This window comes from Saccopteryx leptura, chromosome 5 (assembly GCF_036850995.1).
Source record: "Saccopteryx leptura isolate mSacLep1 chromosome 5, mSacLep1_pri_phased_curated, whole genome shotgun sequence".
In the NCBI taxonomy this organism is placed as follows: Eukaryota; Metazoa; Chordata; class Mammalia; order Chiroptera; family Emballonuridae; genus Saccopteryx; species Saccopteryx leptura.
Window position 1 is genome coordinate 194,733,145 of NC_089507.1, and position 18,647 is coordinate 194,751,791.

Consider the following 18,647-nt stretch of genomic DNA (forward strand, 5'->3'; position numbering starts at 1 on the left):
CAATGACCCGAAGAGGCAGCTGTGAGGACCTGCTGCCCCCTCTCAGGGGTCACTGCCCCCACTGCCCGAGCCACCCCAGAGCAGGTAGGGGCTCAGATGCCACTTCCCACACTCCCGAGAGACCCTCATGACGCCGCCCAGGCCTTGCCCTGCCAACCTCTCTGTTTGCTTCGTTTGTTTTTTTTTCTTTAAATCTTTTTTTTTTTTTTAATTTTATCTCATTCTAACCAAGAATGCCTAAGAAATCATGGATTTGATATGCTTAAATAACATCCCACATTTTTGGGGAAAAGAATGCTTTAGAATAAAGAAACGAAAGAAATGCAGTCCTGTTCTAAGATACCTAAATGCTGGAATAAAGGGTCTGACGGTAGGGAAGCTATGTCCACAGGTGAGGATATTGCAGAGGTTACTGGAGCCCTCAGTGCCCCTATGGGGTCCTACAATATCCTGATGATCTCAGAGGTCACTCTCCCACAGGGCTGAGGGGGCCCGAGGCACGGGGTCCTGACAGCGCATAGCTCAACCCTCCAATCCCACGGCTGGGGGCATCCAACCCAGAGGGTGTCCGGCTCCCGCTTTGGCTCTCTCTGCCTTTCACTGCTACACAGACATGTCTTCCCCAACTTAGCACCTTTGCATGGGCTGTTCCTATTGCTGCAAGGCTTTTCTCTGCCCTTCTCAAGGAGGCCAATTGTGTCTCAGCTCAATGTCACCTCCTTATCCTGGGTCTTCTCAGCCAAGCAACGCCCACCCCTGCCCACTCCCCCAGCACCTGCACAGCTCTTGCGAGGCCCCACCGGAGTCCCCACTGTCTCGCTTGCTTGTCGTAGGTCCGTGGCCTGACTGAAAGCTCACAGTAGGCAGGCCGGGCGCCCCGTCTGCTCTGCACCTGGCATTAGGTGTCTACTCTGCTTTCATTCTTGCCAAGGAGAATTAGTTAATCGACTTCTTGAGTAATTTAAAAAAATGTGTAAGAAGTGTGAGTGGAGGACCAGCTGCTGCTCTTAGTGGTCCCCCCACTGGTTGTGCCTCTGCCAGCCTCTGACCCTGGGGAGGAAGCGGGGACCTGGGGGACCGCCAGAGGCAATGCCCTGAGCCAAGCACTTACCAGGCAGGTCCCTGAGACCCAGGACTGACTCCTCATCAGCAGCTCGCTCACTATCTGTTTCCAGCCTTAGCTAACAGGTGCGTGACCCAGCAGAGAGGCCTGTGGGAGATGCTGTCTCCCTGGGGTTGCTTCTCCAGGCCCCGACCTCTCCTTCACCAAGGACACCCTGTTGTCTGGGCGCTGGCCCCGAGCAGGACTGCCGGGCTCCTCCCCAGCTCCTTGACCGCTGCCTGCCTGGCCCTGGGAGCAGCTTCCTCTCTCTGAGCCCAGCTGTGTCTCTGAGATGGGCAGGGACACAGCAGCAGCACTGGCCTTAGGCATGGTTCTGAATATTCTGTTAGCTGGAAATGTGTTCTGTCACCATTTGCTAATATGGCCAGTTTGCTGCTGTTACCACCCACGTCCCCTATTGTTTAGTCTGATGGTCATAGTTCCCAGTGTGAATTGTGAGGGGAGAAAGTGGCACCGCCCGTCACAACCCGACTTCCCACAGAGCCAGGACTGGCCGGAGATAAGGAAGTGGCCAGCGGTGAGGGGGGGTTCTTCAGGGTCCTCTGAGGGAGGCAAGGAGCCTTCCCTCCAGAAAGAGCTGAGAGCTGAGGGCCCTAACACTCCAAATCACCAGGGGGCTCTTAGGGACCGAGGGCCCCAGGGTTGTCAAAGTGGCTTTCCGTGCGGGAGGGCTAGGTGCTTGCTACTCGAGAGGGGTCAGCTAGGAAAGCTGTGACAAGCCAGGGTCTTGGCTCAGGGCAGCCCCGCCTTTGTAATGAGGTCTCTGGTGATGTGTGTGTTTCTTAGGGTCCGGGAGGTGAGTGGATGAGGGTGCTGACTGTCTTAGCTGGGTGGGTGGGGCCTGCACGGGCCCACGGAGGGTGGTGACCTGGAGCAGGCTGAGCAGCTTCTGGCTGTCAGGGGCCACTAAGCACAGTCTGCCCTCCTGTGGGGCTCAGAGACAACATCAGCCACAGAAGGCACCATGACAATGACACCAGGCCCGGCTTCTGCGTGCTCACCAGACGTTGTCTGCTTCAATTTTTCGTTTTTCTTTTTCCTCCATTTCCAGGGTTTGAAGATCCTGCCCAGGGTGGCCAGTTTGCTGTTCCTCCTCACGGGCGGAGTTCGGATCCCTGAGACCAGATATTCTGAGCGCACTGGGGGGGTAGAGTCCATCTCATCTATAAGAAAACCAAGGACAGGCTCAAGTGATCACCAATGTTACATGACTCGCCAAGGATCCACTGTATTTCTCCAGAGCCTGGAGCTCAAGAGAGTCCTCGGAGCAATGGAGAATCTCTGAGGCTCATTCCAACCAGGTGCACCCATGGGTGGCATGTGCCAGCTCATGAATGACCGTACCACATTTCCCTCTATGAGACCCTCCCTCCTGCCACCTCCCCATCATCCGCTGCAGGTCCTCACCCAGCTCTGCCTTCCGCCACAGCAATTTGAAGACACTGAGTTCCAGGATGAAACCTTTGCCACCCCTGGACCTTTGTTCATGCTGCATCTTCTACCTGCAATGCTCTCCCTGTTAGCTTCCTCTGTGCCTTGTGACCTCCAGTTGCTCAGCTGAGTCTAACTTCCTGCAGGAAGTTTGTCCTCCTCCTGTCCCAGACGAGGTCCAGCCCCTAGCCCTCTGGTCCTGAACTGACTCATGTAGGCAGCAGGGAGCTGCAATGCCGCGGTCCCGGCACAGACCTGGCTGTGCTTCTCAGTGGACAGCTGCAGAATGACTAAGTCCAGGAGTGGACAGAGCAAAGCAACTTCGGTTTCCTTCCCTGTTCAGAAAATGAGGCCATTTTGTACACTCTGTGGGGTGCAGGGAGACAGGGCCGAGGAAGCACAGGGCACCATTGTGTTGCACAGGAGACTGGTTGCAACTACAAGCCCAACAACAGGACACTGGTTAGGCCATCGTCCTTTGTCTCAATGACCCGCGTACAGAGGTGGGAAAGTAAAGCAGAGGGGTGTGAGTGGACAGGAAGCTGGCTGAGATAAACCACTGGGCGAAAAAGCCGGCACTCAGAACCACACAGCATGTGTCACAGGTGGCCAAAAGGGGACCACACACACACACACACACACACACACACACACGCTGGTATATCAGAGAAACATCCGCACAGCCCCAAGAAACGAGACACACTGTTGGGAGGCCTGGGAAAGAGGATGGCATAGGTTTCACCACAGGCTGCAAGTGAGGTGTATTATTATTTTTTAAGATAGACAAAATAGAAAACAAAATATGACTAACTGATGATGAAAGGCAGAACGGTGAGAAACAGAGCCAGGGCGTCCCCATCAGCTCACTCCAGCCCCGTCATCGGGCCGAGCTGAGCCCAGAGTTCGGGTCCTCATTGTGTAGGACCAAGAAAAAAACGCCCAAGTTGCCCCAAGCCCCTCCTGGGACAGGGACAGTGATGAGGACCCGAGTCCCCTACAGGCTCTCAGATTTAACCTCCCAGTGTTATTTGGCTGAAAGGAGGCCCCCTGCAGTCAGAGGGACCTGGGATGGACCGCCCTCTGCCAGACCCAGCCCAACCCCTCATACGACAGGTGTTATTTTGTCCTCACAGTGAATCTATGGGGTGGACTCTGTTATTATGTCCATTTTATAGATGCGCACACCGAGGCTCTGAGCAGTGAGCCATTTTGTCGATTGTCACAGAGCAAGGAATGCTGAGGTGAGGTGTGACCTCGAGCAGCCTGACTCCAGAAATCCCTCTCAAATTGCTAAGCTGCTTATAGGGTGACTGCATATATTTGTCACCCAGGGCAGGACACAATGATGGGACACCAAGACAAGGGGCATAAACCAGGACAGGCCCAGGCCAGCCGGGGTATGTACCTGCACACTCTCTCTGTTACCTGAGCATGCACTGCGTGCCTGGGGACTGTGGCCACAGCTGGTCCGTACAGTGGCCCTGGGTGGGGGGCATTTTTATTCAGGATGAACCCAGGGTCTTCTTGTTTCAGAGCATCTCCCTCCAGGCTCAGCAACCAATAAGACACCAAAGGCAATGACATTCTGTGCTTGTTTTCTGCTCTGATCCCAACACCCAGCACCCAGTAGGAACCTAGGACATGCAGGTGAGGAAGTGATGGAGCCAGGGAGACCCAAGGGTGCCAGTCAGGACCCCGCCCCCCATCATCGCCCCAGCTCAACCCGCAGCATGAGGGATGCAGCCGGTCCCCCTTTTCCCAGAGGCGGTTTATTCTGATATCCCCGCCTTCCCTTCCTGCACCCACGGCTGCCAGATGGAGTGAAACGGCCAGTGCCACCTGTTCCTGGGGAAGCTGACTGTCCTGGAGGCATTTTGGGCACAATTTGTAAAGAATTAGCCAGGCCTTCACAAGCCTCGTGGCTCATTAGAAAATAAAGACAAAGATCCCCAGAGATGAGCATGGGGACAATCCAGCCTTGTCATTGTTTTCTTTATGCCTTGCCTAGTCCACAAAGGATGGGTGACCCTTGCAAAAAATACACGTGCCTATCAAGATAAGAAGGGGAACTGACAAGCCTACAGTATCCAGGGGCTAGAGACTTCACGTGGGTGCCAGAGGAGGGCACACATGTGACTCCGAGCTCCCTAGCAGCCAAAGCGAAAAGGAGCAGGACAAAGAATAAACTACACATTAGACTACAAATTCCACCCTACTGGCCACCTGCTTTGCTGAGACCCTGGTCCAGGTCACCAGATAGAGAAAGAGTGCATTCAAGGGCTCGGAGGAAGAACATAGCCGGTGAGGGCCATGGATGCAGCTGGGAAGGTAAGAAGGCCTTGAACTTGGTTCAGAATTCAGCAGGGAGCCACGGGGGACCTTCAGTTCAAAATATCTGGTTTGTGCATGTACTGAATGTGCAACGTGCTCAGTCTGAGTGACTTCTCAGGGGCCTGCTCTCAGGAGGGAGCAAAGATCCCCCAGCCCAGTGGACGGCAATCTCCAGAGGTCTGAAGGAGGATACACCCTCTCCCGCTTCCTCCCCAGGTGGCTCAGGCCCAGGGCCAGGCTGGTGAGGGCTTCTCCACACTGTGACTTGCAATCTAAGACCAGAAAGCAGAAGAGAGGCGGTGCTGTTCAGTGAAGGAATTACTTATAAATACCTCGAGGGCAGAGAGAGCATGACTGTGCCATCAACTCTGTAGGGGGGTCTGAGTGAGCGAGAGGGAGGTGTGGGTCCTTCTGGGCATGGAGTCGTCCCCACACGTGCGAGGGTGTATGTGAATGTGAGTGGGTGTGTGGGAATGTGTGGAAGTGTGCACCTACATGGTGGGCATGTACATATGTAGTGGGTGTGCATGTACCCCTCGTTGTGTGTCCACAGGGAAGGGAGGGCTGGTGTGCCTGCCTGCTTCCCTTTCCAGCTTGGGAATCTCCGAATCTCTCGGAGTTGCTGAGGAACCCCCCTTTCACCCTGGGGAGGATCGGAGGTGCAAACACATTAGCGGGTCCCTCTACCCTCTGAATAACACAGCGGTGCTAACTTCCAGAGGCACCTCTGCTGCCTGTGAGACATTAGCAGTTAATTAATGAGAATGTTTCACCACATGTGTGTGAGAAGGTACTACACACATGGGAGGGGCCTCCCAGGTACCCGAATGATGGATGGGGCTGGCGGCCACCCTGTTGTCATCACACACCCAGAGCAAAGGTTCTGTCCCCCATCAGGCTCAGGACAGTCAGTGCACTTGTCCTCAGGTACCCAGCCCCACCCATCATGCCCTCAATGGATCCCACAAGCCGACAAGTCAGGCACTGTTCTAGAACAAGTTAGTGAGGGACACCAGTACCATGGCTGAGCTCACTGAGCTCACAGGCTACTCTCCAAACTTGGCACAGGGCCAACTCCTTTATTAATGACAGCCCCTTCCATCTAGCACTGGTCACTCTCAGATATCATTGTGGGATATGCTGTTTACTGTTACCATCTGTCTTTCCCACCGGAGCAAACGTTTACTCCATGAGCACAGGGACTTTGGCTGTCTTGTCCATCGTTGTGTCCCTGGCATCTTTACGGATACCCAGCACCCAGGAGGTGGTTCAATAAACACCTGCTCGACCTGTGAGTCTGGGATGCGGAGCTGCCAGTGTTGGAGCCAGGATCTGGTCCCATCCACCCGATTGCAAAGTCCACCCCTTAGAGATGCCAGCATTTCTGCTTCTTTGTCTTCTCTCCACGGACCCATCTGTGTCTTCTCTCTCCACATCCCTGGGACACCTTGCCCTAAAATACAATGGAGGGAAATCCCACCTCATCGGGAGAGAAAGGTCCGGTACCAGGGGCCACATGCTGAGTGGCTGGCCTCTTAAGGAAGACAGGCATCATCTGCATCAGACAATGTTGGAACATGCCTTTTGCTTGTTTCATTCATTCATTTACAAACTCATTCATGAAATACCAGCCGAGGCCTGCTGTGTGCCAGGGCTTCTCTGAATCTGAGTCAAGTAAACATGATCGACATGCCACACTGCATGAAGCTCACCTGCTTATGGAGCAGGAACAAATCAAACAAGAAAACCACGCGATAACTTCAGAATGTGACATTGGCTACGAAGGAGGCAAACAAGAAGCCGGGATAAGGACCAATAGAGCACAGCTTCTATTTCTTCCATGAGTCCGTCCTTACCCAAGAGAGTCCATCTGGTCATACCTAATGACTATCTTCTATGAACAAAGCTCTGCTGGACACCCCTTGCTCTGGTGGGCTCCCTGATCCACCAGACCTACAGAGGAAACCAAGGTGCAAGGAGTCCCCAGGAAGAACCAAGACAGAGGATTACAACTAGAGAGGAAATAATTCTGAGAAGCAATCTGAAAACTCTGAGAAGGCTACTGTTGCTGAGGAATATTTGAGTCGGGCCTTGGAAACTGTGTAGGAGTTGAATAAAAAGAGCAAATCCATAAAAGCAATGGCAGTACACAGTGTTTAGGGAATGGGGAATAATGCAGAGAGGTGAGATCTGACGTCCCCAGTCTGAGGTTCAGACAAAGCAAAATTCCCACATATAAAATTAGGATCACAGAGAGATGCCAGCTTTCTCTGGTGCTGACTAATGACCAACACACACACACACACACACACACACACACACACACACACACAAATACTCATACGCAAAGCTATCATCTATTATTCTCACTACTGACTATAACTAATAGAAAGAATATAATCTCATTGTAAGAAAAGAATCTTTTCATTAAATACACATTGATAAGTAAGAAAAATACCAATGCTATGTTGTCCTAAGTGTCCTAATTTGCTGGCATGGGGTCTGAGAACTCTTAATTTGGAGCTCACAGTGTCTGAAATGGAGGGAATGGAGCTGAGGCTGGGGACCAGCCAAGAAGAGGTGCGTGTGGCCATGAATGACATCCTGAGAGCACAGGAACCACTGGGAGACCTGGGGTGAGATCAGCATTGTGGGAAGGCCACACACAGAATGTCAGTGTGACTGACAGACTTCAGGGGAACAAGAGCAAAGGCAGGGAGGCCCATTGAGTGGGCACAGCCAGATAAGGGCAGGAGGGTCATCAGAGAAAGGAAGGAGGAATCAGGGGATGTCACCAAGGCAGAATCCTCTTCAGAGCAGAATGAGAAATGAACGTGAGATATAAACTCATATGGAAGAATCAAGAAAACCAAGCTTTGTTTTGTCACTGTCATGAACACTTGCTGTGTGACAAGCTCTGCCCTGAGCACCTGACTTGAATGAGCTTGTCCCATTCCCATCCAGACTCTAGAGGGCAGGCCACTCTTTTCATCACCCACATTCAAGGACAAAAATGGAGGCAAAGAGAAATGAAATGATTTTCCCAGGTCATAAGGTTAAAGTGATAGAGTGGGCTTAGAAGTCAGGACGTCTGCCCCAAAGCCCTTATCCTAACCCCTTGTTAGACCACAGGGAGCAGACGATGTTATCGGGGTGTGGGGTGAGGGAGGAGAAGCAGGACTGGGACAGAGTTCAGTAAAGCAGCACAGATAGTAAAATTATGGCACTTAGGGGGCTAGGAGACCAATGGCTTGTGTCTAGGCTGCAAGATGTGGCTTGACGGCCATCTACAAAGACAGTGCTGGGTGCTGTAATTGACCTACCACCAGGATGGGTCTGACCCTCTTAAACCAAATTTTCAAAATGCATTTGAAGTCTCCCAGATGTAAAAGTATTCCTGACCTTCTCCACGCCTTCTGGAAAATTCTTGAGTAACATCTGAAGAGCAGGATACTTTGGGAGCAGTGATCAGAATGAACAGAACTAGAGCCACATGTGAACACCTTCCAGGAAGGAGGTAGACCAGCTCAAACTGCTGGCCATGGAGGAAGAAACTGGTGGCCAGGATGGGCAGGGCAGGGAGGGAGGCAGTAAGAAGGGCTAATTTATTTAAAGAGAGAAGAACCGCCTGGCCTGTGGTGGCGCAGTGGATAAAGCATCGGCGTCGCCCTGGAATGCTGAGGTCGCCGGTTCGAAACCCTGGGCTTGCCCGGTCAGGGCACATACGGGAGTTGAAGCTTCCTGCTCCTCCCCCCCTTCTCTCTCTCTCTCTCTCCCCTCTCTAAAATAAATAAATAAAGTCTTTAAACAGTCAGTTCCTCTATTCTATTAAAAATAATAAGAATAATAAATAAAGAGAGAAGAACCTCTCGGGGTCTGGGGCTGCATTCCCAGAACCTCTGCAGGCTTTTTCCTACAGCTCTGAGAGCGCACCCCTCAGAACCCGCAGTCAGTTATGGCCCCGGGACGGAAACGCTGCTGCCTTCCAGGTACGGAGAACCAGGATCTCGACGGCACCTCTCCTTCCTCCTTCAGCACCCAGCACAGTGGCAGGCACGTGGGGTGAAGGGATGAAGGAGTGAGGGAGGCAGTCAGACTGATCCTGAGATATAAAACAAACAAAATGACAATGCAGGTCAGTGGTTATCAATGACAACCTGGAGTCATTTCTGTGCCCCTCGACAGCAGAATAATGGCAATTCCTAAGCAAAGGCCCAGCCTCACACTGGCTCATCACCTCTCCTGGCTGCCACCCAAGCAGCCCTTAACTCAGACGGCATCTCCCTTCCCTGCCTCGCTCACTAGTCTGGGAGCTAAGACGCACAGAGGAGGAAATAGAAGAGCCAGGCTAAGTTTGCTGAATGACGGGCCCCTGGAATGTGGTGAGTCCAACCCAGCCGACACGTAGGAGAACAGTTTATTAAATGCCCTGGGGAAACAACTGAATTCTTCAGCATGTTCGAGCAAACAACCCTAGGATGCAGGGACATTTTCAGCTCTATTTGACGTTTAGAAAGTGGTGGTTAAGGGCGGGGAGCCTGTGTGTGAAGTCACACAGCTGTTAAACGGCAGGTCTGGCACGGGCGTCCAGGCTCTGGGATCTAAAGTTCACCATCTGGGCATGGCACCAGTGGGTCCCAAAGCATGCTCCATGGGACCTGAGCATGGGGAGGTGTTTTGTGGATGGAAAACACTGTCGACACTACAAGCCTTCCCTGAAGATTCCCACCACGTCGTCTCAAAGGCACTGAGAAGTCCTGAAAGTAAGCACTCCTATCCAGTCGTTGAGCCAGCTTTTCCTAGACAGATGGACCGGGCAACCCTATTTACTTACACCTTGATGCCCAGACAGCAATAACCACACAAAATGGAGCTGGAGCAATAAACCTGAGATTAAGCAGTCTGAGTGTACTCCTGCTAAGTAGTGTTAATGACAATGTATTTTTGGAATAGAGACGTCTCCTTCCCTCTATCAGCGTTCCAAAGATAATAGCATTCTTTAGCAGAGGTTGGGCCACAAAATTTCCCAAGTCTCTAAGCTTCGTCCAGCTGTCTGAGGGCCCCCTACACAGAGAAGATGCTGACATTGGGGCTAGATAAATGGGCGTCATTTTTGCCTCTGACACCAGTGGAAAAATCAAGACGTTATTAGTGGCTTCTTTTTCCTCACATGTATGGTGGAAAAAACAGCACATGTAACCACAGGGCCCATCTGTTTAGTATCAGCCCCATAATTCTGCCAATGGTCCCTGGTGCCTGCCAGACATATGGCCAGTTCTCCTAGTGAAAATCAGCTCAGCTCCCGTAAATCAAGTGGTTCTGAAAGACGGTGCAGGGACTTTGGAAGCAGGAGTTACAACATGAAGAGGCCGGGGTCAGGGAAGGAGAAGGTGGGGCCTGGAAAAAGGGCTTCGTCGTTGCATCGTCCTGGCCCTCTGCTGTTAGGGGACTTAGTAGGACGCTGGGTATGTGCGTGCACACAGATTCTCATAAATATTCTTTCGCAAGATGCCTTTGTAAAGAGGCATCTTTACAAAGAGACTTTGTAAAGATTAGAAGCTGTTTTTAGAGACATCCTCCTAGAGATCCTATGTGACAGAGGAGAAAAATGAGTGTTTCAGGGAGCGGCTTAACAGTGAAATAATGTGTTAGGACACTCCAGTGAGTAGTATAAATTTAGACAAATAATATCACCCATCATCTTCAAAGCCCGAGTTCCAGCCCTGACTTCCTAAAGCTCAAGCATGAGATGCGGTTTTTCTATAACGTTAGTCAAAGCTAAGGACAGGCAAATGTTAATTGTTTGAAATTATACATACTTTAACATTTTTCAGGGGAATTAAACACATTTTAAGTGCTGGAAAGTTTCTGAGCCAACAGATTTGTATTTTGAAAACGTGTCCCCCCCTCAGTTTGCTCAGGTCAGAAATAGGCAAATGTTTTCTGGAAAGGGCCGGAAAGTAAATGTTAGACTTCGCGGGCTGTACAATTGATCTCTGTTGTGACCACCCAATGCGGCCCCTGTAGCATGACAGCAGCCATAGATGACATGTACAGTAATAGGAAGGGCGACACTTTAATGCAACTTTTTGTACAGAAACCAGTGGCAGGCGGATTTCATCCAAGGGCCCTAGTTTGCCAAATCCTGCCTTCAGTAGTCCCTTTGGAAATGTCTTCAGGGAACAGGTCCTGGTGTTGCTCTGAGAAAGGTAGAGAAGGAACAATGTCTGACCCTGACCCCTCACCCTCACCCCTACATGAACCCGGCAGCATCACTCTCCTCACCCAACTCTGCAGCCACCTCCTTGGTTTTCCCACACCTGCTAATCGTGCCCCACTAAGCAAACAGGGCCTGGCACCCCATCCATACTTAATGTCACAGTGGTTTTCAGGATGAAACACAAAACTCCAACTGTGACCCCAGAGTCCTGACCTCTGCTTTCCTAAGCTTATCTCACACCATGCCCCTTCCCACTCTGCTCCAGTTGTGTGTGTGTGTTTCTTTTTTTTGCTCCTGACTCATTAAGCTTTTTCCCACCACAGGGTTGCCTTTCATGCCAACCCCTCTAGAGGCAACACTTTTCCTTGGGGAACTCCTATTCATCCCTTGTGGCCCCATCCTCTATGCCCATCTCTTAGGTTTCCTGCTGTTTTTTTCTTCCATAGTCTTCAATGGAGTTTATAATTAGCTAGTGATTTGTGTTCATTAGTTTAATGTTCATTTTGGCTCTTAGATCATGAAAGCAGAGATCAAATGCATCCCACGTAACTCTCCGGGCTCTAAAACAGAGCCCAGTAAGGCCCGGCAAGGGCTCAGTGAGCATTAGAGAACCCGAAGGAAAGGTGCTGTTGCTCCTCCTGTGCTCAGGGTCCCAGTCCCTAAGCAAGGGAAGCCAGTCCATCATCTCGGGGACTGCTGATCCTACCAGACCAAGGCATGTCTCTCAGGACTTGCTGTGTTGGGCTCCTTTGTGAACCTGATGAGTTTTTCTGCCATACTACGCTCCTGCATGGCTCTGCCTCATGCTCACTGAGAACTTTCACTGCAGAGCAGGGCACAATAGGCTTGAATGCCTGCAAGTGTCTGTGCTTTTGCCATGGTTGTGGCAACCTGCTTCACTGCAGGTCATGTCCCAGCCCTGGTTTCTCTGGGGATGGTCATGGAAGCAAAGAGTGAGATGGACATAGCCCAACAAGCCACCAAATCCACAGTCTGTGCTTTCTGGGGACAATTGGCCAGCGACAAGGGCTGTCCTGGGAACCCGCTCCTGCAGAGGAAACCTGTCTTCTCAGAATTGTGTGAAGACTCCCCTGCTGTTGAGTGGCAGCTCCCTCTCTGGCTTCCAGGCCGGGCATCTCCCTTCACAGACGTCAGTGCAGCCCTTTGCAGGACTTGGACCCTGGAGGCCAGAGAAGCTGGTCAGGATATCACATGGTAACCCGCACATACACGAGGACCATGTTTCATGCAGATTTGAATGACCCAGGAAAACAAAGCTTCACACAGTGTGAAAACTTCGAAAACAGCCTTAAATGAGAAATTTGGTAAGGATGGTGTATTTCGCAGTGGTCAGGCTGTGGGAATTATAAATGGAGTCCTCGCGACCGCCACACGAGGCTGACGATGAAACACTGTCCTATGTCAGAGCACGTCAGAAATGGTGCAAAAGCTGAATGAGGCATTAGCCTGTTCCTCCAGGCCTGTCCTGGAGGCCTGGGCAGAACACAGGGTGTGTGCTGACCTGGAGCAGTCTCAGAAGGCTGGCCAATGACCGATGTCACAAGCCCAGCCCCTTTGCCTCCGTATGGGACAAGCTCTGAGGAGCTGCTCATACTCCAGAGTCCCCTGTGTATCAGGCTGCACCTGCCCTCTGCACACCCACACTGGCCTCCCCCTCTCCTGTGAGGCTCTCCCGGTCTGTCACCAGTTTCTCCTGGGAGCACTTTCTCATGTGTTACTTGCCCTCTAACCCTCAGCTCAGGGTCACTTTGCAAAAATCTCAAACTAACAAAACAGTCTACTCTGTGCAAGGTGCTGGGGTGACATTGATGAGCAGAAATAGACATGGTGCCTGACTTCACTGAGCTCATAGCTACCTGTCCTAGGTTCACAGCCTACCTGGGCTCAGAGCTACCAGGCTCACAGCTACCTGGGCTCACAGATACCAATCAATGAATCGAACACATAGGTGCACCATGACAGCAGGTAAGTGTTTTGGGGTCAGTGAGAGAGTTGCATGAGAGCAGGGAGTGGGGGGCTGGGCCTCTTTCCTAGAAGAGGCGACTCCAGCTCAGATGAGGAAAATGAGCTGGGCTGAGCACTTTTGATTAAAAAACAAAAACAAAAACAAAAACAATGAGCAAATCCACCTGCAGGAGGCTCACTGACACTTTTTTTTTTAATGTTGATGTTTATTTAAAAAAAATTTTCTTTTAAAAATATTTTATTTAGAAAACTAAATTTAACGTGGTGGTGACATTGATCAATAAGAGTATATAGGTTTCAGGTAAACGTTTCTATAGCATTTGAACTGTTGATTATGTTGTATACCCATCACCCAAAGTCAAATCATTTTCTGTCACCATATATTTGTCCCTTTTTACACCTGTCTCTAAAAATTTTTGCTGTTGACTTGTCTCACCTGCATTGCCATCAGAAGCCATGTAGTACAGAAATGTCTATAGTCTAGAAAGGCTCAGTGACCGGCCCAGGGTCACAGAGCACAGGGTGATGGTCCCTGTGGATACTGGGCTTCTACTCTGACCAGCTGAAGGAGATTTCTTGCTGCAATTCCTACACTGCTCACTCACGTGAGGGTGCCCAGACCAGAGCATCATATAGCACACAACTCCTCTAGCTGCTTCTCGTAAATTCAGACAACCCCAGTTTTCCCAACTGAAATGCCTCTTTAAAAGTCATCACTCTCCAACTGCCTTTATAAACATAAAATGCTGAAAGATCCTTGGTCACAATTCCCAGTCTAAGAGGCAAATCCCCCTGTGGTGGTTAAAATGCATTGTTGAAAGTGAGTCCGTGGGGACCGCTTGGGGCTCGGCCTCAGCAGTCATTTCCCTCCCATCCATTAAGTAAAGGAAGTTACACCGAGAGCGCCAGCCGTGAACCCGGCAGAGAGCAGGAGGGTGCTGCTGCCTCGCATCCGACTCTCACAGCCCATTCGCATGGGGCCAGAAAGTGTGTTGGTGCTCTCAGGGGGCACCTGTTTTGTGAATCAACATGCAACTGCGTAGAGCAAGTGTGAGCGATGGTGTCAAAGGTGTTCGGGGACGGCAGGAGTGTGGGCGAGGATGTGGGGGATCAGAACCGTCATGGTGTGGCCGGGCGGCCGGTGATCTCACACTGAGCCCCAGAATGGCTGCTTCTCCTGCATTTCCTGCTGCAATGACTCTATCAAGCTGGAGAAGAAAGGTATGTCTTGCCCACCCCCATCAATCAGGGCAGAATCCCACACAAACTTCATCTTTAGCAACAGAAGCGGATTTAACAGTGGGTGCACCGGGCATCTGCCCTGGACCCCAACTTCTGATGGGCCCAGCAAAACCCCAACTTTACACGTTTTTCTAGTGACACCAAGTTTGGTTTCATATGTGAAATTTTAACATTAATAGTAAATAGTGGTCCTGGCTGGTTGGCTCAGCGGTAGAGCGTCGGCCTGACGTGCGGGGGACCCGGGTTCGATTCCCGGCCAGGGCACATAGGAGAAGCACCCATTTGCTTCTCCACCCCCCCCCCCTTCCTCTCTGTTTCTCTCTTCCCCTCCCGCAGCCAAGGCTCCATTGGAGCAAAGATGGCCCGGGGCGCTGGGGATGGCTCCTTGGCCTCTGCCCCAGGCGCTAGAGTGGCTCTGGTCTCGGCAGAGCGACGCCCCCTGGTGGGCAGAGCGTCGCCCCTGGTGGGCATGCCGGGTGGATCCCGGTCGGGCGCATGCGGGAGTCTGACTGTCTCTCCCCGTTTCCAGCTTCAGAAAAATACAAAAAAAAAAAAAATAGTACATAGTATTTTTTATTTACTTAAAAATATGGTTAACATGTATTTTTATTTTCCCTGTTTCTCTCTTTTTTTAAGGGGCCGAATATTTTCTGCTGTGTCCGCGGCCTCAATCGACCTTAATCCACCTCTGCTCATCAAGGACCTCTTGACAGAGCAAAGGCTACTGTGGGCTGGTTCCGCACAGCACGGCATGGCAATGCCCAGACTGGGCTCCATGAGCTGGAACACACTAGGTGTGACTGCAAGCTTTTATTCCCTGCCAACACTTGGACAAGCCGCTTAACTTCTCTGAGCCTCAGTTTCCCAACATCTACAACACAGGATGACTTCAGTGCCTACTGCAATGATGACTGTCAGGATTTAGTGCCTGCATGCTTCTGGAAGCCTTACACAGTGTCCAGCATATAGCAATGTCTAATGAGCTGCCATTGTCACCTTCTTCATCACTGGCGGCGCCAGGCTCCTTGCTGGCCTTCGGCATACTCATATCTGGCACACAGCAAGCCTCTCAATAAATACTTGTTGAATGAGTAAAGACACCACAGAAGCAGAGATCCTGGGCAAAACTGCACAGTGTTAAGGGAATCACAAAAAAAGCAAATGCTTTGATCAAGTCTTTGATTTTCAACAGAATGGATAGATACTCCCCTTCCAAAAGCAAAACAGCAAAGATGAATGGGGGGAAAAATCTCTCTCTCTCTCTCTCTCTCTCTCTCTCTCTCTCTCTCTCACACACACACACACACACACACACACACACACACACTCACACACACACATACACACAGCCAGGGTTTCCTTGTGGAATCTCTAAGGATGGAGTGAAATGCTTTAGGAGGCATGGCTCTTATGTGAAGATTCTTAAGATAATTGGAAGAGACACAATCCCTTTCAGAGATCTGGAAAGAAAAACAAAGATATTTGGAAGAGCAAGTGTGCTCAGATCAAACAAGGCGCCAGGAAGTGTGTGTGGCCCTGGCTCCTGTTGGAAAGGGGCTCCGGCGGGAGGACTTGCGCCAAGCTGGGCACCAAGCACGGGCACTGGAGCATGGCAGTGTGCTTAGTGGGTGCAGTCAGCTGTGCCCACTGGGAGGGTCCAGCCAGAGAGAGCACTACAGGACCACACTCCATGGGTGCTCCTTCCCCATACCCAGTAAGCCAAGGGCATGGGAATTAAGAGACATAAGGGGTTGTAGCCTCTGTCTGCTTCAGTCTCCGTGTAAGCCTGCAGATTCCTCATGGGCGGTTGTAATGCTTATTGACATACATATACATGTAAGCAACATGGGCTGCCAGGAGGCAGCGGGCCACTTAGTGTGGTGTGAGCCACTTGGTACAGGGCTCACCCAAAGAAACAGCGACCTTTTCGGCCTGATGTGTTGGCCTCCTGTTGAGAGCTGTGTTGGTGGACAATGTGGTGCCCTTGGAAGGCAGCTGGGCAGTGATGCTCCTTCTCCCGGGAGAAGCCCGCCCAGCACATACATACCTTTCCTCTGCAGGAGATGGTACCACCTGTGAAAGCAGCGGAGGCTGCGGGAACTGGGAGAAACATAGCCCGGGGCTGCCGTCCAGGGGTGTGGTCTCACCAACAGCTTGGAAAGATCCTGGGCTTCCAAGCCTGGAGATGCTGCGGGCTGCACTTCCTCTTGGCCCCGTGACCCCAGTTCGGTCACAGACCTCTTCAGGTCTCTCAGGGGTTCCCCACTGGGACATGTGATAATGCTCATTTTATAATAATATCGGTCACACCCATGATGATACTAGGAAAGAAAGCAGCAACCAAAATGCACGCTTGAGCAAGTGAAACAAACCCCCCAAGTCTGCTTAGAGTCCCGCAAACCAAGGCTGAGGTGGAGACTACACGTTTGATTCAACCACTCTCTGGGGTTGGGGGGGGTTGCTGCTCCTTCAGGCTAACAGCACAGAGGCCAGTTAAAGCCCCACAGAATCTGGCAGATTTCCCAAGACAAAGAATAAAGGGAGAAAATTCCCTTTTAAAGATAAGCTACAAATAAGAGAAAAGGGAATTTCGCCCCAGTGTGCTGCCTGTCAGCCCGACAGCCCCTGGGGGAGGCCCATTATTAATTTATTCATCTGGCATTACCAAGAGCTAAAAACTAATTTATTAAAATAAAAACCCTCAAGCAACGATACACTTGGACACATTAAATTTTCATGAGATCTGATGGTTTCTTATCTAGATGAGGCGTGGCCCTGGCAGCAATGTGATCCCTGTCACTTGGAAGGGGGGAGGCCCTCCGGTGATGACAGCAGGCCATGCGTAGGCCAACCGTGATGACTTCACCACGAACAGCTGCTCACAGGACATGACAGAAACACAGCTGAAACATGTTGATGCCCCTTTTCAAACAGCACCGTGCAAAGTGCTAATTTACGTTTTCCTCAAGGTTTAATTGGACATGTGGCATCAGATAGGACCATTTTGAAATTATTGCCAATATTGGGCTGTCACTGACTTACGAAAGTGTCCATTTCATACAGAGCAACATGCTGTAAGTTAAAACTAGACCTCACTGGAAAACGAAACACACAAAGACAGGAGTGTGACTAGGATTGTTTGGGGGAGATGTTTGCTCATATCGTCATACCCAAGTCTGAGTAATGTGCATGTTCTCATGCTGGAACCAACTGTCCCTCCTTTCTACCCTCAGGCACATGCACCTTGCATATGGCCCAGGCAGGTGGGACCAGTGACCCTGGGGCTCGGGTCCTGATGGAACTCGGCCACGAACACAGCAATCGCATCCCCCTTCCCGATGGGACCAGATGGAAATTCTGGGCAGTAGGAAGCCTTTTGATCCAGCATCCACAGACGAAAACAATGCCCCAGGCTCTTCCCTCAGTAATAGAGCTGGTAGATGTGGGAAACACAGACACAATTCACAGGTTTGCACGGTTGTCGTAAATCTCATGACGAATGACAAGAGCAGCATGCAAATATGTTATAAAGATGAGTTGCCACACAGATCCTGGACAAGCTCTGACTGGCTGGGACTTTGGGGCTGGCTCCTGAGGGAAGGGGGTCGGAACTAGATATTTGGGAACCAGCAGGCCAGATTACCACAGACTACTATTGTTCAAGATGCTCAACACCTTGCCCGGGGGAGAGAATTCACATCCCACCTTGTCGAAGTCAGCTTGTACAAAGTCCTTGCTTTGACCAAAGGACTGAGTTGAAGGAACATATGTCAGTCTGGGAGGACGCTTGACGAGCCACCACATAGTTCTCCATGGTCCTCTTTCCTGCCTCTATGACCATGGAGGCATGTGTTGGGATGGAAGCCCCATCAAGCTGGGTGTGACAAAGTAGAGTACTTTTGCTGTCTCAGAATCAACACCCAGAATGGGAGAGGAATGACTGCCATGGTTGTGGGCCCCTCACATGTTCAGGTTGTTACAGCAGCATGAGCTCAGCTAATCCTGACTAATACCCCCCCTCCTACCTCCCCACACCCCCCATGACCCTGTGTACAGACACAGGACCCAGGCCTTATCGAATCATAGTGTCACTATCACTTGGCCACTGTGGATGGATGCGTGACTGAGCTGGACCCATGCGACTCAGTTCCAGGGCTTGTTAAAAACCTGGGATTGACACTTGTTTTCCCATGTAAGGGCTGCCAGGCTTTGGAATATGAGCTTGGGGCTCTTCATAGTCATTTGCTACCTTGTGGGGAGAGTCTGCGGGCGATGCTGAGATGCTGACTCAGAGCGGACCTGAGGGAGAGCCGC

The 18,647-nt window shown here is 51.1% G+C and overlaps 1 protein-coding gene across 3 annotated transcripts in view; it reads right to left on the reverse strand.

Annotated features, from left to right (window-relative positions):
- PHACTR3 (phosphatase and actin regulator 3) overlaps nt 1-18,647 on the reverse strand; it is a 165,085-nt gene that overhangs the window by 67,558 nt on the left and 78,880 nt on the right. For all 3 annotated transcript variants that reach the window (XM_066387334.1, XM_066387333.1, XM_066387332.1), the window contains exon 2: nt 2,125-2,286. In XM_066387334.1, the coding sequence (XP_066243431.1) occupies nt 2,125-2,286 (162 nt within the window). The remainder of the gene's footprint in view (nt 1-2,124; nt 2,287-18,647) is intronic.